The sequence below is a fragment of the Hevea brasiliensis genome, chromosome 14 (assembly GCF_030052815.1).
Source record: "Hevea brasiliensis isolate MT/VB/25A 57/8 chromosome 14, ASM3005281v1, whole genome shotgun sequence".
Classification (NCBI taxonomy): Eukaryota; Viridiplantae; Streptophyta; class Magnoliopsida; order Malpighiales; family Euphorbiaceae; genus Hevea; species Hevea brasiliensis.
In genome coordinates, this window is record NC_079506.1 from 77,691,495 (window position 1) to 77,715,825 (window position 24,331).

Genomic DNA, 24,331 nt, shown 5'->3' on the forward strand with positions numbered 1-24,331 from the left:
ACTGTGAAGGATGTCATTATATAATAAGGATTAATCAAAGCATTGAACGAGAAGCAATTAGTAACCATGAAAGATGATGATTGAGAGGAATTTCAACAAAGGGTCGTGAGTACGATTAGATTGACGTTAGCCCTTAATGTGAAGTATAATGTTTTGTAGAAGATTTAGTCAGTTGTTTTGTAGAAGAAATTGGAAAGCCTGCACATGTCAAAGTCACTCACAAATTATTTGTACTTGAAGAAGGAATTGTACAAACTCAGAATGTAGGAAGGTACTGATGTAAAGGATTACCTTATTGTTTTTAATAAGTTAATTACCCAATTAGTTAGTGTGGTTGTGAAAGTAGATGATGAAGACAAAACTCTCTTGCTTCTAATCTCTCTCCCACAATCTTATAAAAGTTTGGTAACAACCCTAATAGTTGGGAAGGAGACTTTGAAGGTGGAGGAGGTTACCGCTATTATCTTGAATAATGAGAAGTTCAAGAAGACGTGTAGTAGCAATGGAATTGGAGCTTTTGTTAGTGGTTCTAGTCATGATAGAAGCAATCCACGTGAAAATAATTAGAGAAAAAATAATAGATCAAGCTCAAAATCACGAGTAGACCTTGAAAATAGAGAATGCTACTACTGTCATGAGAAGGACCATATTCAATACCATTGTATGAAGATGAAGGAAGATCTTACAGAGTTTAAACAATTTAAAAAGAGTCATGGAAAAGAAAAGGAAGGAACTACTGCAATTGCAATTGATGATAGTGTTGATAATAAATGTTTGAATATGGATAATGATAAGGAAATGGCAAAAGATCCATCACAAGTTGAGTGGTTAATGGATTCTGTTTGCCCATTCTATATTTGCTCAAAGAATGAATGGTTTAATGTGATTGAAGAAAAGAAAAGAGACAAAGTGAATATAGCCAATGGGAATAGGATGGAGGTTGAAGGTCTTGAAAGAATGAAAAATTAAGCTATATGGTGATTGTGTAAAATTGTTCGATGAAGTGAGACACTTTCCTAAATTTGAAAGGAATTTAATTTCCTTGGGTTGATTTGATTTTTTAGGTTATAGATGTTTGATTCATGGTGGTGTCATGAGACTTAGTTAAAGTACTCTCGTGATCATGAAAAACAAGAAGATTGGTGTAAAGAATTTTACAAATTGGAAAAGAAACACATTGATTGGAAGAATGCAAGTTGAAGTAAGAGACAACATTAATAATCAAGAGTGCAATGAAGTATCTAAAAAAAATTGACTTTTACAGAAGTTGTGAAGATTAATTATATATGACTTAAAGGTGAAGACTGTTAGAGTCCAAGTCCAATTAGAATTAGGAATTAAGATTAATTAGGATAAAGTTTAATTTAGGAAGAAATAAAATAGGAAGTTTAAAATAATTTAAATTATGAAGTTTAATAATTAGAGTCTCGTAAGAACTACGTTTTAATGGCCTATACATATGACTAGTTAGTTGGCCATTATATTGAAGAGAGCTCAAGAAGTAGAAAGGTGCTCTAAATTTTATGAGTTTTGTTTGAGTAATTTTGAGGGTGAGAAAAATAATTAATGATTGTATAATTATTTTTACTTTATAATAAATTTATTTGATGGATTAGACTTATGTCGAATCATATTAAATTTTATATTCTTTTAATTTATGTGAGTGTGATTTTCACAACATCTACATATGCCATTTATTTCAAATGGACAATGGTACCCACACATATCACTATCCTCATAATTAATCATTTAGTACATTATTTAATTGGCTTTATTGCCATACATTATATAAAGTAATCCAACTAAAGATTGATCTTGGTGTCAATTTAATAGCGATTTTTATACAATATAAAATAAATAGCTAAAAGATATACCCCACTTCTCACGCTCATCATTGTTGACTTGTAGCCTTACAAGGATCCGCTAATAATGCTTATCAATACAAACTCATAGCCCGATTTATAAAAGATAAAATATTTCCCAAATAAGCTAAATGCATGAGTAAGGGAGCAAGTTGATCCACTTGCCTGTCATTACTTCATAGCAAAAAAAGATCAACTATGAAAAGGAACTCAGACATGCCATTATTCATGGAAGCTTTACAGATTTCACCTTCAACCTTCTATTTTACTCATTTATTACTTCTCCCTATTCTCTACATACTTTAGCCCTGTTTGGAATTGAGTTTCAGAGTCTGAAACTGCTTTTCTAAATAAAAATACTATTTTAGATGCTGTTGAGAAAAATAGTTTGGAAAAAGTTATTTTGTTATTTTAGTATTCTTATGAATAAAACTGATTAAATTTAATTTTTAATTATTTTTTAATATTGTCTAACTAATATATTTAAAAAAATAATTTTCTCAACAGCAGTTTCAATAGCAATACCAAACAGGCCATTTCTCTCTATTATTACAAATAATCACCTTCCTTAACTTGAGCATTAGAGGATCTCAGCAAGAATAGATTTTGGTGAACCTTTAATTGAATTTTCTCTATTTTAGAGGTCCCTTAGCTAAGACCAAATTGAGACTCCTATATAAGAAGGTACTATTTTTTACATTATCAAATTTGATTCTTAAATTTATTTTTATTAATAATTTGATCCTCATATTATACTTTTATTAATAAATTGATATCTCTAATCAATGAATTTTGTGGTCCTTGTCTTAGTTTTAATCCAACATTAGGTCGCAGGTCATTTTTGTTCCATCCTTATCACGTAAAAATGAACTTTTTGTGGAGTTACCCCTAACCAAAGTAAATTGATTAGTTAATCTACGATTTGTTGTTTTGTCTCTTTTATTGGCTAATTACGAGTATTCTCTTATTTTTAGATACTTTCCTATGTCTTCATACCATTGTTCTTCGTCTTTTAGGTCCAAATATACTATTATCAATCTTTTACAACATGGAATTCTACTCCTCATTAAGATAACTAGCCAAGTCAACTTTTAATAACCATTTTCCTATAAAGAAGCTAGTGTGACTAGAGAATTGGCCAGGTGATCAAAATCTACAAGAAAAACCTTTTTCTTAAGGATATGGACCCAATTTTTTTTTTTTAAAAAAAGAAAATATATTGTCTTTGTAGCATCTTCTCCTCAATTCAGGTGTTTCACGTTAGCTTATTTTAATAGAGATTTTATTGGAGCTGATTAAAAATTAGTTATAATTGGAAAAAAAGAGTAGTTTTTAATATGATTTCATTATTTGAGTTTGGATTAGTTTAATAATTCTTCCTCTAGCTTAAAATTCTACCCCTTCCACCGTTTTTAGATAAATTTTATTCATTTCATTTGAATTTTTTTTTAATTTTAAAATTTTATTAGGCTAAAAAATTTTAATTATAAAATTACATAATAACTTTCATTTTAAAAAAAAAAAACTCAATAAAGGGTAGAATCTTAAAAGTCAACAAAATGCAAGTACCATTATAATTCTGATATTTTCTGTCATGTGTATTGTACGGTATTTTCTGTCATGTGTATTTGTCTTCCTTCGCTTTCGAGACGCTGAAACTTCTTCTTCTTCTTCAAATACATAAAATCCAAATATAATATGGGTATATCTAAATTCCGTCTTCTTCTTCTTCTTCTTCTTCCAATACATAAAATCCAAATACAAAATGGGTATATCTGAATTGAATATCCAAAATATCCGATCATATTGTAATCCCAAAGACTGAATAGCTGACAAATTTTTATTGCAAACTTAGACAAGTACAAGCCTTCATTCATATCATTAAAAACATATTTAGGTTGATCACAGAAGAGTGATAAACATTCAAATTAATTTTCATTAAAAACTAAAGATAATAGCTGCAATCATTCTAAGCTATAAGAGCATACCAGACCATTCTAAAACACAAGCAAAATTATGGCACTGACACAAAGATGTTTATGGAGCTTTAAAAGACAAGCCAGAACCACAGAACTTCTGTTCAGTTATTTGATCAATTGTAGCTGCCATTTCAGCTGTCAAATAGTTCTCCCAATCACCAACCTTACCTTTCCTGAAAAATGCTCTCTTTTCAATTTTCAAATATTGTCTTGCTGCAGAGCTGTGCTTTTTACTCTTATTCACCTCCAAATTGCTAAGAATCTCAAAGCTGCACAAGTCGACGACTTTTTGCACTAATCCTTGTCTTTCTTCTTCCATGGAGAAAGGGCAACCCATGAACTCTGCCATTCTCTTGACATAGGAGAAGGTGTCATTTTGCAGATCTTCATATTTGATGAAGAGCATTCTCTCAGGAAATTGAAGGCTTGCTTTCCAATAACCCAAAACATGATCCCAGTAAGGGCCATAATTATGGAGTCCTTCACAAAATTTCTGACATGCCTCCTCCAATGGAAAGGTTTCTGCGCTTGTACCTCTTAACTTACTAGTAAAGTGCCACAATGAAATAAACAAATCCTTGGGATCCCTGCAGATGTAAATAATTTTACACTTACCCTCTACAATGGACTTGGGCAAGGAAGTGTAAGGCATGTGAGTGGACAAAAGTGGAAGTTCAGGGTCTCTGCTGGTAATATCAGTGAATGCTGAAATATCAATAAAGGGCATAACATCATGTGGAAGCTCAGAAAGCAAAGGATTTGTGGAGGAATAGCTAAAACGTTTTCTTGTCAGAATGGCAAAAGACAGGGCTTTAAGCCAAGTTGTTCCAGATTTTGGATGGCTGCAAATGAAAATATCAGTAGGTTGAGCTTTGAGGTGTTCCTGTGCAGACATGATGCCTTCAAGTATATTTTGACCGAACCAAAAGCCTTGGTATTCATGGAGTTGCTGAGATTGTTGCCATCTACCTTCAATTCGAGGAAGAGTCGAGATGATCTCCTTATACTTTGTATGATTTGTTGAAGATGCGCTGGTTCCTGAAACAGGAGCCTCACTTTTATTGGATAAGATTGAAGATGGTTCCATGAATGAAAGCAAATCCCCTCAACTCTCAAGAACCATTTATCAAAAAACTCATATGGACTACATCTATTATATAGGAAAAAACACATGAATGATTAGGGCTGATTTATAAATTCTTGTCAACAATTAAAAAAAATTCCAAATATAGTTTTTTAAAAAGTATTTTTCAAAAAAAAAAAAATTGTTAAAAATATAAGAATTTACTTATTATTTTTATAAAATTTCAAAAACTAGATAATAATTTATTTATGAATAGTAATATAATTTGTCATTCAAAATTTAGGCTCTTACTTGCTATTAGCGGGTATTATAAATATTTTTGAGACAAATTAATTTAATTTATTAATTTCTAAATCTAATTAATCAAATTTTATATTTTAAATTTAATTTCATCGTGCCGACAAAATGTGAGGATAAGTTGCAAAAGTAATGATTCCTCACAGATTTGATCAAGGAAAAGCCAATAGCTAGGGACAAGCACTTGTCAACAAATACAATATTTTTTTTAATAATTAGAATATACGCATACATAAATTAATAATAAAAATAAATTATTTTTAAAATTACGATAATTTTAAATAGTCTCTATTCCTTACATGATAATTTTACTCTCTATTTATTACCTTCTTTCTCGTAAGGTTTTCAGACCCTTCTCTCTACCGCATTGGTGACCTTCCTTTGCCCCTTTAAGCAACTTGCATTTTATTTTTAATAATTTTTATTTTATTTTTATAATTATATGTATTTATAAATTGTGAACTTTAAAACTTTTAACACAGCTAGTTTTTTAGAACGTGCTTATAGTCGTTACATATAATTAAACTTTTTTATGTGTAATTTTCTGTTAATTTTTTTAAAATATATTTAAATAAATAATATAAATTAAATTTTTTTAATCTATAAATTTTATTTTAAAAATATTATTTATGTGAGAAATTCTATTATAAATTTTAATTTAGAATTAGAAATATAATAATTCCTAAAATCTTTCCAATTAATTACATAGATGTTATATTAATAATTTCATCAATCTCATAATATAAAATATATTTATATTATCAAATCATAAAATCTTTCTGGCTTACCAGCTGAGGTCGAGATCGGATGAGTACTCATTCGCTAGCTAGCCACCTCCCTCATTGATTTCGATTAGTGAGGCTGTAGATTGCTTTGTCGTGGTGTACAACACGGCATTGATTGGAAATTTTGTGTCATAACTTAAGTTGTGTATGAATTGGTAACACTATGTTTATTAAATTATTTGACCAAAACTGTACTATAATGAGTTTTGAAAATTTTGGAAATGTGATTGTGAGATTTTTAAATTGTGAATTGTTTATAAATATTTTATATTATGCATTTTACATTTTATTGTGCACCACTGAGTATTTTTATACTCAGCGATAGCTTCTTTTACTGTCGCGAATAAAGGCAAGGAAAAAGCAGCAAAGTGAGCTGCTAATTGTGGGGACTAAGAGATTTTTGTACGGGTATTTGATTATACCCTTGTAATTATTTGATGTAAATAATTTTAGAGTCATATGTATTATTGTAACTGAGCAGTTGTACAATTAATATGTAATTATATTGTCTTTTGACTTTTTATGTCTGTGAACTAAATTGTGAATGTAATCAAATATTTTAAATGCAATGTGAATGTATTTACTTAACTGTTTTGCAAATGTTATGAATTGTGGATATTGGATGGATTTGTGTTGATTGAGTAATTTGATGGTTGAGATTTGATGAAGTGCTATTATTGGAAGTGTTTTTCCACAGGTAAATTTTTTGCTTTTCTCAATTAGTGCAAGCACTCTGCCGAAATTTTTTCAGAATTTGCGGAAAAATAAAATTGGTCAAAAATTTTACATTGCATTTCAACTTCAATTAAATGTTTTCAGTTCCTACAAAAAATGCTCACCACTTTCAAAAAGTAAAAAAATGATTTTTAAATCCCTTGTGATCATGTTATGCCTTACAGAGGGATAAGGTGTGACACATCCACCACTACATTTTGCCTTCCATTTGCTGTCACAACTTCTTATCCACTTAATTTGATATCCGTTAAGTATCTCATATTTTGATATACAATCTTTAAATTGTTGGACATTCTTAAATATCATTAATACTTTAAACTCAAAAGTACTATGATTACACCTTGGATTATATGCTAAGTTCATTTTTTTTTTTTTTTTTTTTCTCACATCAAAATCATTCTCCTCGCTGCTGTTAGATGTTTTAAACCCCTCATAATCATTATCATCACAACAATGGATAAAGTCTCTAAATTTAACCGTTAAAGATGATTGGCGTCCATGGTTAGTCAATAGTAAAATTGCAGGGTTGGTTTTCAGATTGAACTTTTGATTATGATTTTGCAAATTTACTTCCATGTAATTATATTGCATACAACATTTTGACGTATGCAACTGTAAGGCAAGTAGAAGGCTTTGCTTCGTTCTCCCATCATACATACTTATGAAATCTAACAAAAGCTATAAAAGGAAAATTTCCTCTTTTTTTTTTTTAATATTTTCTTGATCATGAACGGGGAGCAGGTCACACAGCTCTAGAATACAAACCTATGCAATGCCTTGCCAGAGTTGATAGGTGGTTTGTAGATATCTACTGTAGAATATAAACTTCTACCGAGAAGGAAATTATTTTAATTGGATATTTCATTTGTTTAATTTGTCATTTTTGTTGTGAGGGTCCATTTTTCTGTTTGGTTATGTAGTCAATTTGCATTGCCGTCTCAGGCTTAGCTCCTAAAGAATGAATTGTTTTCGAGTTTGACAGGCATAACAATCCAATTTTATTTGCAAACAAAGATAACTGCATGCCTTCATTTAGATCACCAAAAACACGCTTCGATTGATTACAAAAGAGTGATCAATGTTTGACATTTTTTTTTTATCGAAAGAGCAAGCCTTCTAAACCATAAGAAGTACATGTGTAGATGGAAGAACCAGACCATTAAAACACACAAATTATGACAAACAGAGATGTTTTATGGAGATCAGAAAGCCAAGCCAGAATCACTGAACTTCTGCTCAGTTATTTGGTCAATTCGAGCTGCCATTTCAGCTGTCAAATAGTTTTTCCAATCACCAACCTTACCTCTCCTGAAAAATGCATTGTTTTCAATTCTGAAAGGTCCTGCTGCAGAAGTGTGCTTTTTACTCTTATTCACCTCCAAATTGCTAAGAAACTCAAAGCTGCACAAGTCAACAACTTTCTGCACCAATCCTTGTCTTTCTTCTTCCATGGAGAAAGGGCAACCCATGAACTCTGCCATTCTCTTGACATAGGAGAAGTTATCATTCTGTAAATCCTCATATTTGATAAACAGTACTCTCTCTGGAAATTGAAGGCTTGCTTTCCAGTACCCCAAAACATGATCCCAGTAAGGCCCGTAAGGAATAACTCCTTCACAAAATTTCTCATATGCTTCCTCCAGAGGAAAGGCTTCTGCGCTTGTACCTCTCATCTTACCAGAAAAGTGCCACAACGAAATTAACAAATCCTTGGGATCCCTGCAAATGTAAATAATTTTACACTTGGACTCTATTATGGACTTGGGCAAGGAGGTGTAGGGAATGTGAGTGGCTACAAGTGGAAGGTCTGGGTCTCTGTTATAAGCTAAATGATCAATTAAGGGCACAATATCATGCGGCAATTCGGTAAGTAAAGGATTTGTAGAGGATTCGCTGAACTGCTTTCTCGTCAGAATGGCGAAACATAGGGCTTTAAGCCAAGTTGTACCAGATTTTGGATGGCTGCAAGCGATAATATCAGTAGGCTGAGCTATGAAGTGTTCCTGTGCTGACACGATGCCTTCCAAGTAAGCTGGAAAGCACCAAAAGCCTTGGTATTGATGGAGCTGTTGAGAGTATTGTCGCTCTTCTTGAGAAAGGGTTGAGATGATGGTATGATTTGTTGGAGAGGCATTGTTCCCTGAAACAGGAACATCACTCTTCTTGGAGAAAATTGAATCTGATTCCATATGAAGAATCAGATAGGATCAAGAACTATCGATTTGAAAGATCTCAAATGTTCAAATAAGCTAAATAACTATTGATTTGAAAGATCTCAAATGGGCTACAGACTATGATATAGGAACTAAGCTTAGCGCGAAATTTTAGATATTGGGCCCGCAGGGGGACAAGATAATCTTTTTGATAATGATTTGGTGATTCCACGTTTTAAGCAGATGGCTTCTTCGCCAAATTCAAAACACAAACACTAAATTAAAATTTAATTACTACTAAAATAACTTAAGAAAACTGACATTACAGCTAATCCTTATCACAAATTGGTGGAGGCATGCACACGTAATGTGGCCCTTGTCATTTTTTTAATCCAATGGTGCGGTTCACAGGTCATTTTCGTCCCATCATTCACCTAAAAATCTACAAGAAAACGTTTTTATTGAAGGATATTGACCCAATATTTATTATTATTATTATTATTTTAAATGAATTTGTCTTTGTCGCTTCTTCTCCTCACTTCAGGGTTTCACGTTTGCTTACTTTTAATTTTATTGAAGCTAATTAAAAAATTAGTTATAATCAGAAAATAAAATATCTGAATACAAAATGGGCATATCTGAATGGAATATCCAAAAATATCCGATCATATTGTAATCCCAAAGACTGAATAGCTGACAAATTTTTATTGCAAACTTAGACGAGTACAAGCCTTCATTCATATCATTAAAAACATACTTAGGTTGATCACAGAAGAGTGATAAACATTCAAATTAATTTTTATTAAAAACTAAAGATAATAGCTGCAATCATTCTAAGCTATAAGAGCATACCAGACCATTCTAAAAACACAGGCAAAATTATGACACTGACACAAAGATGTTTATGGAGCTTTAAAAGACAAGCCAGAACCACTGAACTTCTGTTCAGTTATTTGATCAATTGTAGCTGCCATTTCAGTTGTCAAATAGTTCTCCCAATCACCAACCTTACCTTTCCTAAAAAATTCATTCTTTTCAACTTTAAAAAAATGTCTTAATGAAGAGCTGTGCTTTTTACTCTTATTCACCTCCAAATTGCTAAGAATTTCAAAGCTGCACAAGTCGACGACTTTTTGCACTAATCCTTGTCTTTCTTCTTCCATGGAGAAAGGGCAACCCATGAACTCTGCCATTCTCCTGACATAGGAGAAGGTGTCATTTTGCAGATCTTCATATTTGATGAAGAGCATTCTCTCAGGAAATTGAAGGCTTGCTTTCCAATAACCCAAAACATGATCCCAGCAAGGGCCACCATGATTGAGTCCTTCACAAAATTTCTGAATTGCCTCCTCCAGTGGAAAGGTTTCTGCCCTTGTACCTCTTAACTTACCAGCAAAGTGCCACATTGAAACAAACAAATCCTTAGGATCCCTGCAGATGTAAATAATTTTACACTTACACTCTACAACGGACTTGGGCAAGGAAGTGTAGGGCAGGTGAGTGGACAAAAGTGGAAGTTCAGGGTCTCTGCTGGTAATGTCAGTGAAGGATAAAGTTTCAATAAAGGGCACAACATCATGTGGAAGCTCAGAAAGTAAAGGATTTGTAGAGGAATAGATAAAACGTTTTCTTGTCAGAATGGCAAAAGACAGGGCTTTAAGCCAAGTTGTTCCAGATTTTGGATGGCTGCAAATGAAAATATCAGTAGGTTGAGCTTTGAATTGTTCCTGTGCAGACATGATACCTTGAAGCATATTTTGAGCGAACCAAAAGCCTTGGTATTCACGGAGTTGCTGAGATTGTCGCCATCTACCTTCAATTCGAGGAAGGGTTGAGATGATCTCCTCATACTTTGTATGATTTGTTGAAGATGCGTTGGTTCCTGAAACAGGAGCATCACTTTTATTGGATAAAATGCAAGATGGTTCCATGAATGAAAGCAAATACCCTCAACTCTCAAGAACCATCTATGGAAAAACTCATATGGTCTATGGACTACATCTATTATATAGGAAAAAGAAACATTAATAATTAGGGCTAATTTGAGAATTTTCATCTAAACCAAATTTATTATGCACTAGCTGGAATCTATATATATATATATATATATATATATATATATATATATATATTCATGGTAAATCACATTTAAATAAATTTTTTCTTTAAATTTAAAATATGTTACACAAAAGATAACAAGTTACTTTTTTTATCGTAATTGATTTATAATTTTATTTTGTAATTTTATGAGTTTTGTTTTAGTAATTTTGAGGGTGAAAAAAATAATTAATGATTGTATAATTATTTTTACTTTATAATAAATTTATTTAATGGATTAGACTTACGCCAAATCATATTAAATTGTATGTTCTTTTAATTTATGTGAGTATGATTTTCACAACATCCACATATGCCATTTATTTGAAATAGACAATGGTACCCACACATATCACTATCCTCATAATTAATCATTTAGAACATTATTTAATTGGCTTGGAAAAATTATTGCTATACATTATATAAAGTAATCCAACAATGCAGCTTTTATTCCTATATATATATATATATATATATATAGTTTGTTTTTAGCAATAATTTAACAAGTCACATCATTTCATGAATTGACTATTATTGCAAGCATATTATGAGAAAAGGCTTAATTATTAAAAAAAAAAAAATTCAAACCTCTTACTTATTTGGTTTTAGTTCAAATGTTTTAATTTTCACAAAATATTAATATTATTTTAAAAATCTTCAAAATTTTATGTCCAACTTTTGAATTTAAGGAAAAGTTGATACAGCAATAAATAACTTGTTTTATCATAATTTAAATAGATATATTTTGTTGAAAAATGTAATTAGATCATAGTCTCTTACCATAAAAATGACCTTATGCGTAGCAATACCAACGAGAAGAAATCTACCAATCTACATGTGATGATCCTTAGGATTAATTGCGGATCCAAGATAACAAATTTAACTAATTTAATATATTATATAATTATAGTTTGTTCCTAGTCGCACATTATTTATTATTTTATTTTAATAATATAATTTAATATATATATATTTTTTACATTTTGTATTTTCATAATCATATTATTAAAATTTGTTTATAATAAACTTTTTAATTAATTAACATTTTTTTTCATGTGATAATAAATAAATAAGTTAATTAATAGATTATTTTCTAAATTAATTGATATATACCAATAAAATATAAATAAAGTAGGAAAAAGTATATATGCCACGTGATAATTTCTACAGTAAAGTACATTATTAAAATTCTTATAATTTAAAAATAAGAAATATTTTTAAAAATAAATCACCCTTTTTCTAGTCTAATTAAAAATTTAATTAGAAAATCATTAATTTTTAGATACATGATATGATGAGTAGAATTTTATATATAATGTATGAAATTATAAACTTAGGAATTTAAAGATTCTTAAAAAAATGCAGTAAATAGAATTTTAGATAATATATTTTCTTATAAGATAAGATTTTAACAGTTGAAATTTGAAAATATTTAAATAAAATTTAATATTTAACATGATAAGTAAATTTTTATATAAAAATAATAAAAATAAAAAGTGTATCACATGCCAATTTTTTAAGTCTTCTTATTAAGCGGCATACATTTTTGAAGCTATTTAAAAAACTTTGCATATATATATATATATATATATATATATATATATATATATATATATATATATGATATGTTTCTTCCTCTCTCTCTCTCTCACTATGATTAGATTACAATTACTGTATGGTTTGGTACTCAAACCAGATTCCTCATGGGAATGGTACTATACTCATTACTTTACTACTTGTTATGACCCGTACACTTGTAAGATTTTGCACAATAAGTTTTTAACAACGTTTTCGAGGAATCTTTGTGTTTGATATTAGACAATATGCAATATAATTAATTTAGACGTTTTATTTTACCTAGTTTTTATTAATTTATCTTATTTTGTTTTTCTTTTTTAAACTCTTTTACAGTGTGACACCTCTCACCCATTTATAGTGTAGCCAAGCAAGGCATGTTACACTCGGTGCTGGAACACCCTATCTTATCTTACTTTATCCCTTTAAAAATTTTGAACTCATTATATTTTAAAATAAATTAAATTCATAAGAGAAACTGACAGAGTTTCCCCTAATTTATTACTGTTTAACGTGTCTCGCTATTTACCTATTTAAAAATCTCATATAAATTTAATTAAAATAATACATGATCTCATCATCATCAACTCACATTCAATTCTTGCAACTAACACTCATGCACAATTCATATATCAAAATTCTCAAATTTTATTTATTTACATGATTTACAAACTAATTACATAAATTCATAATTTATAAGATGTATAAATTAATTACATATAAAAGAGCTAATTTATTAATTTACATCACATACATATTAAATACATTTTCATAACTTACATTACATAACAACAGGATAACTATTTATAAAATATAAAATATATTAGCATGACCTATATGGGCCCTATCTATATGCATTACTGAGAAGGTGACCACTTTGGACACTTTGCAGATCCGGACTCCAAAATCCCAGTCTAATATCCACTGGGCTTTGTCTTCAGTACCTACACAAGGAAACAATCCATTGCGCTAAGCATTTCTGCTTAGTAGTGCAATAATACAATAAGAAAATAATATACAAATAAAAAAAAAATAAAGCCTAATTTATGTAATAAAAAATTATTTTGATTTCATATATAATTTTACTACTGAATATGTTTTATCATTCTTGACATTCTTTGGAAGCGCGTGTCTCTTAATTTCATAGTAATATATATATATATATATATATATATATATATATATATATATATATATATATCATACAAAATTAATTAAAATATTAAAACTTATATTCATAGTATTATAGAAGATGCATTTGTAATATTTATTTAAGTTAAATTTATTTTACTAATCTTTTTATCGCTTTATTTCACATTTTCGTATGTTTTAGATCATTTCATAATAAATAAAATTTTATTGCTAATTTAGTTCATTTCAGGTATCTCTTACTCATTTATTTAATTTCTAATATTATTAATTCATAATATTCTAAACTTATTTCACTGTCCAAGTAACTTATGACAGGCTAACTAAACTAGATAAGCGGGTCCTTGGCACTGGACACCGTAGTGTCTCGGGCCGTCGTACTATAGGACGCAAAACGTCAACCATGTATGCAATCAATATAGCTGAGACAGGGCACTGCAGTGCCTCGGGCCATCATACCATGGGACGTGAATACTCAAAACGCCAACCATGTATGCAATCAATATGGCTAAGAAGCCATGATAACAAATAGTCAGGCATACAAGCCATAAATGCGGGCATAAAGCTATAAACACAGGCATAAAGCCTTACGCAATGCTGCTCAAACAATCCCCTATTAGCATACCAATCTATCCAATCTGACACACATGTCTAGGCAATACATGAGTAGTACTATTAAATGTTCATATATTTTATTATTTCATTATATTTTCTATTTATATTTTATAGCATTTTAATTCTAGTTATGATGGAAGCATAATTTTCAAATCACATTTCTACGTAATTTATACATTCATTATATGATCTATATTGATCACAATTCACATCAATTATTTTCACATACCATTATACTCAAAACATTCTTCCTTTCTCTCATGATGAGAACTAATGTTCCATTCACACAATATTTATATGAATTCATAATTCAAGAAATATTTTACTTACTAAGTATTTATGATTCACTTTAATTCCTCTCATGTACCATTTATTGTGCAAGGTGTTATTATCTTATTTATAATAGAAACATAATTCCTAATGTTAACTTCATCTTATTTATACTTAACAATCCATTTAGGTTAATTTCATTTCATATTTCAAGTTGTATTACTTATGTCTTATGAGGTCTACTAGTGATGGGAATACAAATTCTAACTACCTATTCACATAACTTAAGTGTTCATTAAGTCATTTAGGCAAATTACCATTCCTATTCCAAGTAATCCATGAACATTTCATGGATTCCAAATTTCATACCTTAATTTCTCCTAGTAATTTAGTTCTTACATTTTATGTCATGGTGTTTACTATTTATATATACTATTTATGCAAATTTTAACTATTTAACAAATAATAGGATTGAAAATTCTAAATTCATAATAATACCACATTTTGGGTTATAAACTTGTTGGCATTAATTGCCAATTACAATTCAAAGTTCCCTAGATGTATTTCCAAAATTTCAATTTTGATCACTTAAGTTTACTGTTTCATTGGACCTATTTACAGTGGGAATTTGGCTAAAATTTCTTCATCAAAGTTGTTCCTTAATATCTCTAATTTAATTCTCTTTTTGAATCACTCCATTTTGAGTTTTGTAGGTCAAGTTATGGCATTTTTACCATAACTGGCCAGATGGGTCATTGTCCAGATTTTTTGAGAAATTTTTGGTCTTTTGTAGTTTTGGTGAGCTAAATTTGATTAGCAGTTTGATTAAGTTATGGTCAGAATTTGGGTTTCTATTCTCTATGAAAGTTATTCTACCATGTCTAAGCTTTCCATGGGTTCAAGTCATTTAGACCTCTCTATACAAAGTTATGGCCATTTGAATAATCACTGTTCATATGGTCATTTTTCCAAGTCCAGATTTTGGTTATCCAGATTCAAGTAATTTTTAGGTCACTTTAGGTTGGTTTTCTGAGCAGGGTCTCTTCATGAAAAATGTGGCATTGTGTCCCTAGTTTCACCTCCAATTAGCCTTACACCAATTGAAGCTACACAAGTCAACTTATGGCTGCCCAAACTCACTAGACTCAATGTCCAGAATTTCTAGCAAAAGGGCAGCTCACCCAATCCACAATTCATTGCCACAATTAACTTCATTTTAAGGTCATACCATATCAAATAGTCACTAATTGACCATTAGAACTCCAATTAAACATCAAAGCATAAAATCCCCAATTTATTCATAAAACTCTAACCCTCACAATCTCTAATTGCACACTACACATGCAATTCCACATATAAATCTTATATGTCATCTTACCTAAGTTAGGATTCAAATTTAAATTCAATTAAACACCTCAATTCCTCTTCCTACCATGGCTGGTCAAAATTTCACTTCCTCACACACCCTTCTTTTCAACATTTCTCACATAATTTCACCTCAGTTCATCTTAAATTTAAGAATTTAAGAAGAGAAAAACAAGATTAAGCACTAACCTTGAATTGATGAATTTCCCCACTTGTTAAACCTTCACTTCTCCTTTTCTTTTTGCTCCCAAAGTGATAAGCAAGGTTAAAAATCAAAGTTTTGTGTTGGGATTTATGGAAATTAAGGTGAAAACCTAAGGGAAATTGAGCTCAAAGAAGTAAAAATGGTGGTTTCCTCACGAGCATGGTTCAGCCATCATGGGTAGAGGAAGAAGAAGCTGATTTTTCTTGGTTTAATTTATCCCATTTGGCTTTTATACTTGTGTTTGTCTAATGATGATTGGCTAGGAATTTTAATTACCTCATTTTGATATGGGCAGGATATCATAATTAGGATTTTTAATTTCATTTGTTTGTATTTCTTTTTCTTCTTTCTTTTATTATTTTTAATTAAATTTTTAGTAATATTTATTCATATTTTAGGACATGGATCTCACTTACTTAAATGGACAAGTTGGTCAAAAATTATCTATGAAGGTGAAATGACCAAAATGCCCTTCATTGTGCTTATCAAGTTAAAATTATTTGTACCGATTTACAAAATTTTTCTTAGCATTTTCTTAGCGTTCTATTGTCATCTAAGCCTCAATAACTCTTCACTGGAGTGCCAAAAATTATTTCAGAGAATTCCCCTCAGGTCTAGGGTCGGTAACTGACTTCACAGCTGCTTCCCGCTACGGCTCATTTAACCTTAGTGCATTTCATTGCTTAAAATTTTCCTTAATTTTTCTTGTCATTATTTAAACTATTTATGACTCCTTACTCTAGTTTAAATATAGTTCCAGACATTTTGATTGTTCGGACAGACATTGGTCACTGAAACAGTAGAATGTGTGGACTACCTAAAGTAAGGATGTCACATTCAGGATCTTCTGTTTAGTTTATGAATAGAACTAAACTAGAAGAAGAACTGCTTGAATTGGATCCAGAAATAGATAAAACTCTTAAAGTTATCAAAAGGGAAAAGAAGCAATAAGATGTTAAAACTTTGACCATGGTGGACAATCATCCAAAACCTTTGAGAGACAATGAAGCCCCAACTATTCGAGGATTCCAATTGAGCACAAGTATACCAACAATTGATGCTAACATCTTCAAACTAAAATCGGCATGGCTTCAGATGGTTCAATAGACTCAATTGGGAGGATCATCGATGGACGATCCACACTACCATCTCCAACGTTTTCATGCCCTCTATGATATATTCAAAATGAATGGTGTTTCTGAAGATGCCATTCAATTAAGAGCATTGCCATTCTCTCTTAACGATAAAGTAAGAAAGTGGTTATTATCTCAACTTGCAGGATCCTTCACCAACTGGGTTGATCTGTCACAAACCTTTTTAGCAAGATACTTTTCACTTGGGAAGACTACTAAACTTAAAGCTGAACTCAACACCTTTAGGCAGAAAGACAATGAATCTCTCTATGATGCATAAGAAAGGTACAAAGATCTTTAGAGGGAGTGCCTATACCATGGCATTCAGGATTGGCTCCTCATTCAGAACTTTTATTGTCACGACCCAACCTATGGGCCGGACTGGCACTAGGACCTGGGCCAGCCTAAAGCCCCCGAGGCCCGTAGTAAGCCTAACTATTCCTTAACCCAACTCTAAGGCCCATTTGGGCCCAATTTCAAGAAATCAACCGGACAGAGTCCGAACCATAAAATGGACCTTTCAACGGGGAGTTTTTGACTCACCCGACCTGTAAACACAATATATAATCAATTAGGGAGCTCAGCTCACCCTCCACATACTCATACAACATAAAAATAACATAAAAATAAATGGGAGCTCAGCTCCCTCATCCAGTCCATCAACATGCATAAAATAATAAGTTTATAGGTCCAAAATAACAATTTATATTATAGACCCAATTCAAATAAATATTTCTAACACATGCGAAAATTCTAAGAGTTAACAGGTTTATACAAAAATTAATAAACGACCTGCGAGGGAGAAAAGAAGGTTAACCTCAAAAATATCCTCCTGTGGCCTGGAAAAATATTGAACAGGAGTGAGCGTTCGACTCAGAGAGTAAAATATCAATTTTAACCATAATCTCTATAACTATCTAAAGCTAATGCACCCTGTAGAGTGAAATGCAACATCAGCAATAATTTCACATCATAACAGCAAAAAGATAATTTGGAGCACTCACACACCCAGTAATATCAATCATAATATATGGGAGCTGATCCCCTATACAGCTCTCTTAAATCCAACCTGTGCCAGTGAAGAACTTAGCTCGGACTTCCACTTAAATAACCAAATCGGGGTCCTAGTGAAGAACTCAAGCCATGTCTACCCCAAAGGACCGGGTCCCAGCGAAGATCTCAAGCCGTGTCTACCCGTCCTATCCATAGCCAACACCACATCACACGCATGCCAACGCACGCACACTGCTCCAAATTACCACAACAACATCCATGGCACTTTAACAGTTATGAATGTAACATAAATCGTGCCTAGACTTTAACTACATAGATATATGCATATAAGTGATGCATGGGCATGCTTGAAAATATAATAATATCGAAATTACAATTAAAATTAATATTTTACTCACAGACTTGACAGCAGTCACTGTGGCGACTGGGCGGAGAAAAAAGGATGTCCCGGCTCATCTGACAATTTTATTACAATCATTTAATAAATTTGACTCAATACAAATTAAGAAAAGACCAAATACGTCCTAAGTCGTGCCGAAAATCCGGCAGAGTCTCCCCTATACCTAAGACCTACCCAACTTGCAAAAGGGCTCAAAACGCACTTCTATATTCACAAATCATACACTCACAACTCAATCACATCACACAGCCCCTCCTGGGCCCATCCAAACAGTCCTCAATCACAATATGTAAATTTACAGTTTAGTCCTTATAATTGATCATTTTTGCAAAAATTGCCCAAATAAGCTCTAAAAATTCTAAAACTTTGCCTCGCGGTCCTTAGCAATACTATTAGGCTATTGCAAAAAGAATCATAATTTTCTGAGCTACCACGAATATTTTAGGGATTTTTAATCTCATTAAAGCACTAGAAAATTACGAAAAAGTAAAGTTCGGGTTTACCTATGCCGATTTCGACTTCGGGGATGCGCGCGGGATGTCTGAAAATGGTGGGGTAGCCAAAATCTCGATCCAATTCGGAGACCTTTTTCGGTAGCCGGTCTGTCTGGCCGAAAATTCACAGACCCGGACAACTGTCGAATTTCCACGAATTGAAGATACCTACACGAAGCCCACAACACGGGAGTTAGTACATAAATTTTATGAAATTTTCTAAGCTCATTTAATACTCGGAAAAACACTACGAAGTTCCGTGGGACCCACCAAAAAACGGTGTTAGAAAAATTTGAAATTTATATCGCCGCGAAGCTCTCGACGAGTGGAGTGCTCTGGTACTCTCGGTTTTCTCATGGGGTTTACAGTTTGCGAGAAATGTAGCCCAAAAGTCAAAATGGGCTAAAACTTCTCGGGCAAAAATTGGACAAACCGCTCGATGGATTTCTGTGTTCTTGGTGTCTATGGAAAGCTCTCGACGAGTAGATGGGTTTAGACACAAGACCTGGCCCAATCGGTGGCCGGATCGGCCGGGAAGATGAAGCGTCGCGTGCTGCGCGTCATGTCGCTTTGTGCGACGTTTGGCGGCGTTTCAGGCGGCAGCAGGCGAGCTGGGGTGGCTGGAGAGGCGGCTGGCAGGCGAGGGGAGGTGGGAGGAGAGAGAAAACCGGAGAGAGAGAGAAGGAGGAGAGCGCGCGCGGGAAGAGGAGAAGAAGAAGAACAAGAGCCGGCCCGATCCGGTCCGGTTCAAGTCGACCGGTTCGATTCAGGATACAAAATTTTGAATTTATTACTCTGCCTTGGGACCGAAAACGAGGCTCAAAAATTCTGAAAAAATTTTAAAAAACTCAAAAAAATTTGTAGACTCCAAATATATTTTTAGTTTTGCCACGTGGTCTTTAAATTAATTTTTAAAAATCATCAAAGTTTTATATTTTCAGGAAATCAAACACGATTTCAAAAATCCAAAAAATTTCAAATAATTTCCTAAAATTTAAATAAAATAAAAATATTAATATTACTCACAAAATAATACATTTAAAATTTGGGGTGTTACATTCTTCCCCCCTTACAGAAAATTCGTCCTCGAATTTTACACAAGGCAGAATAAAGTACATGATTACACATTGAATAGATAAGGGTACTTGCTACGCATGTCCCGTTCTGACTCCCAGGTGCACTCTTCCACTGACTGGCTCCTCCATAAAGCCTTAACCATAGGGATCTGTTTTGATCTTAGCTGCCTCACTTGGTAGTCCACTATGGCTACAGGTTGCTCCTCAAACGTCAAGTTTTCTTTCAGCTCTATTACATCCGGTTGTAGCACATGGGAAGGATCAGGAATGTATTTCCTGAGCATGGAGATGTGAAACACAGGATGAACATGAGAAAGGTTGGGTGGTAGCTCCAACCGGTAGGCAACTGCTCCAACTCTATCAGTAACCTTAAAAGGTCTAATATACCGAGGTGCCAACTTGCCCTTCTTTTCAAATCTCATGACTCCCTTCATCGGGGAAACCTTCAGGAATACATAGTCGCCTACTACAAACTCTACATCCCTTCGTCTGGGGTTTGCATAACTTTTCTGCCTACTGAAAGCTATCTTCAATCGTTCCCTGATTAAAGGAACTATCTCTGAAGTGTACTGCACTAGGTCTACATCATGCACCTTCGCTTCTCCCATTTCCGTCCAACACAGAGGAGACCTACACTTTCTTCCATAGAGTACCTCATAGGGTGCCATCCCTATGCTGGAATGGTAACTGTTGTTGTAGGCAAACTCCACCAAAGCTAGCTGATCATCCCATTGACCTCCAAAATCCAAAACACTCATGCGAAGCATGTCTTCCAGTGTTTGGATTATCCTTTCGGACTATCCGTCTGTCTGAGGGTGGAAAGTAGTACTAAAGTTCAACTGTGTGCCAAGTGCCTCCTGCAACTTTCTCCAAAACAGAGAAGTGAACTGGGGCCCTCTGTCAGATATTATGAAAGTAGGAACTCCATGCAATCTGACTATCTCTCGAATATAGAGTCGGGCGTACTGTGCCACAGAATATGTAGTCTTCACAGGCAAGAAATGAGCTGATTTAGTTAGGCGGTCTATAATTACCCATATCGAGTCATATCCTCGCGTGGTACGAGGTAACCCAGTCACAAAATCTATAGTAATCATTTCCCACTTCCATTCTGGGATAGGGAGCTCTTGTAGCTTCCCTAACGGTCTCTGGTGTTCAAACTTCACCTTCTGACAAGTCAAGCACTTGGACACAAAGTCTGCTATGTCTCTCTTCATGCCATTCCACCAATAGCTATCTTTCACATTATGGTACATCTTGGTGGAGCCTGGGTGGACATTGTACAGTGTATAGTGTGCCTCTTGCATGATTTCATTTCTGAGATTGTCCACATCGGGCACACATATCCTAGAACCTTGCATAAGGGCGTCATCATTGGCAAATCCAAACTCACCACCTTCACCTTGCTGTACTCTTTCTATGATCTTCATCAATTGTTGGTCTCTGTGCTGGGAAACTCTAACTCTATCTCGCAAGTCTGGCCTCACTGAAAAATGAGCTAACAATACCCCCTCATCTGAAAGATCTAGGATTAAACCTTGATCCATCAACTCATGTACTTCCTGAATCAATGGTCTCTTTTTCGCTGATATGTGCGCCAAGCTACCAGAAGATTTTCTGCTCAAAGCATCTGCCACTACATTGGCCTTCCCAGGGTGGTACTGGATGTTGCAATCATAGTCCTTTAGAAGCTCCATCCATCTCCTCTGTCTCAAGTTTAAATCCCTCTGTTGGAAGATGTATTTCAAACTCTTATGGTCGGTGTATATCTAGCACACTTCACTATACAGGTAGTGTCTCCAGATTTTTAGTGCAAAGACTACAGCCGCCATTTCCAAATCATGGGTGGGATAGTTCTGCTTATGCCTCTTCAGCTGCCTTGAAGCATAAGCCACTACCTTTTCATTCTGCATCAAAACACACCCTAAGCCAACTCTGGAGGCGTCACGATACACGGTATATCCTTCACCACTCATCGGTAGTGTCAACAACAGGGCAGTGGTTAGACACTCCTTAAGCTTCTGGAAACTCTCCTCACAGTCATCTGTCCAAATGAATGGAACATTCTTCTGAGTCAACTTAGTTAGGGGAGCCACTATCCTAGAAAAATCTTGCACAAAACGCCTATAGTAGCCAGCTAGGCCCAGAAAACTTCGCACCTCAGTGACTGTTGTAGGCCTAAGCTAATCAGTTACAGCTTCAATTTTCTTGGGATCTACTTGAATGCCTTCACTAGAAATCACGTGTCCCAAGAATGAGATGCTTTCTAGCCAAAATTCACATTTTGAAAATTTAGCATATAGCTGGTGCTCCCTCAAAGTCTGCAACACCATCCTCAAGTGTCACACGTGTTCTTCCTCGGTCCGAGAGTATACCAAAATGTCATCTATGAATACGATGACAAAACGGTCCAGGAATGGCCTGAACACCCTGTTCATCAGGTCCATGAAGGCTGCTGGTGCATTAGTGAGTCCGAAGGACATCACCAAGAACTCATAATGACCATATCTTGTTCTGAATGCTGTTTTGGACACATCCTCATTCCTGATTCTCAACTGATGGTAGCCTGATCGCAGGTCTATCTTGGAAAAGAATCTAGCTCCTTGGAGCTAATCAAACAGATCATTGATCCGAGGAAGTGGATACTTGTTCTTCACAGTCACCTTGTTCAGCTGTCTATAGTCAATGCACAACCTCAATGACCCATCTTTCTTTCTCACAAATGGAACAGGAGCACCCCAGGGTGAAGTGCTCGGCCGTATGAAACCCTTATCCAAAAGCTCCTGTAGTTGTTCCTTTATCTCTTTCAATTCTGCTAGTGCCATCCTGTAAGGCGGCATTGATATGGGGTTTGTACCCGGCACAACATCAATGCAAAACTCTATTTTCCTTCCTGGTGGCAACCCTGGAAGCTCCTCAGGGAAGACATCCATGAATTCTCTGACAACAGGAACATTTTCCATGTTAACACCTTCTACAGATGTATCTCTTACCAATGCCAAATAGCCTTGACATCCACGGCTCAACATTTTTCTAGCACTAATTGCTGACACCAAATTATATGGAGCCACGCTCCTGTCACCATCAAAACTAAATTCTTCCACACCAGGTATGTGGAAATACACCTTTTTGTTCCTGCAGTCTAAAGTGGCATAATGAGTTGCCAGCCAATCCATTCCCAAGATTACATCGAAATCCATTACTGGTAGAGGAACCAAGTCTGCTGGGAGGATCTTTCCATCCACTACTACTGGGCTACCTGGAAAAACCATATCTACATCTATGTTGTCACTAAGCGGGGTAGCTATAGATAAAGGGTATTCTAAAGTTGTAGGGTTTCTACCCAATCTCATGGCAAACACAGGGGAGACAAATGAGTGCGTAGCACCCGGATCTATCAAAACACGAGCCTCATAGGAACAGACTAGAAGAATACCTACCACAACTGCATTGGAAGCCTGAGCATCCTGGTGGGTCAGGGTGAAAACCCGAGCTTGACCCCTACCCTGAGTGGCAGAACCCTGATACTGACTTCTACCTCCTGATCTGCCTCCAAATCCACGTCCCTCTTGTCCTCGGCCCTGTTGGCCACTGAACTGACTGCCTGCCATGCTAGAAGCACCAGGATACAACTGACGAGGAACATTTGCAACAGAACCTTGTGACCCCATCTGTGGCTCGCTGAACATGGGGCATTCCCTAGCAGAGTGACCTAGTTGGCCACACCTGAAACATACTCCTGAACCCATCATACAAGGTCCTGAATGTCCTCTTCCACACTGTGCACAAGGTGCCAAGGAGGATCCTGAACCAGACCTAGAACTGCTGTACCCCAAACTGTGACTACTGCTGGATCCGTACCCTGGTCTAAATCCTCGAGATTTGTGTCTAAAACCACTCCTCTTATTCCTGCTTCTTCCTCTGTAATTAGTTTGGCTACCACTATCCGTAGTACCCATGTGGGGAACACCTGAAGAACTCTCTTCTCTATTTTTCTTTGCCCTTCTGCTGTCATCCACAGCATAGCTAATCTCAATCTGTCT

At 34.1% G+C, this 24,331-nt stretch overlaps 3 protein-coding genes and 1 non-coding gene across 4 annotated transcripts; all 4 read right to left on the minus strand.

Annotated features, from left to right (window-relative positions):
* Positions 1-3,668: 3,668 nt before the first annotated feature.
* LOC110641699 (flavonol sulfotransferase-like) lies at positions 3,669-4,996 on the minus strand. The gene has a single exon (XM_021793520.2). The coding sequence runs from the start codon at positions 4,926-4,928 to the stop codon at positions 3,900-3,902; it is 1,029 nt and encodes a 342-aa protein (XP_021649212.2). The 5' UTR covers positions 4,929-4,996; the 3' UTR covers positions 3,669-3,899.
* Positions 4,997-7,647: 2,651 nt separating this feature from the next.
* LOC110637271 (flavonol sulfotransferase-like) lies at positions 7,648-9,052 on the minus strand. Its single transcript, XM_021787307.2, has one exon. It carries the CDS (start codon positions 8,929-8,931, stop codon positions 7,945-7,947), a length of 987 nt encoding a protein of 328 aa, XP_021642999.2. The 5' UTR covers positions 8,932-9,052; the 3' UTR covers positions 7,648-7,944.
* A 513-nt stretch (positions 9,053-9,565) lies between these two features.
* LOC110671229 (flavonol sulfotransferase-like) lies at positions 9,566-10,927 on the minus strand. Its single transcript, XM_058133337.1, has one exon. The coding sequence runs from the start codon at positions 10,824-10,826 to the stop codon at positions 9,798-9,800; it is 1,029 nt and encodes a 342-aa protein (XP_057989320.1). The 5' UTR covers positions 10,827-10,927; the 3' UTR covers positions 9,566-9,797.
* A 6,594-nt stretch (positions 10,928-17,521) lies between these two features.
* On the minus strand, positions 17,522-17,628 carry LOC131173708 (small nucleolar RNA R71). The gene has a single exon (XR_009144021.1). It is a non-coding gene; the product is annotated as a small nucleolar RNA R71 (small nucleolar RNA).
* Positions 17,629-24,331: the final 6,703 nt, after the last annotated feature.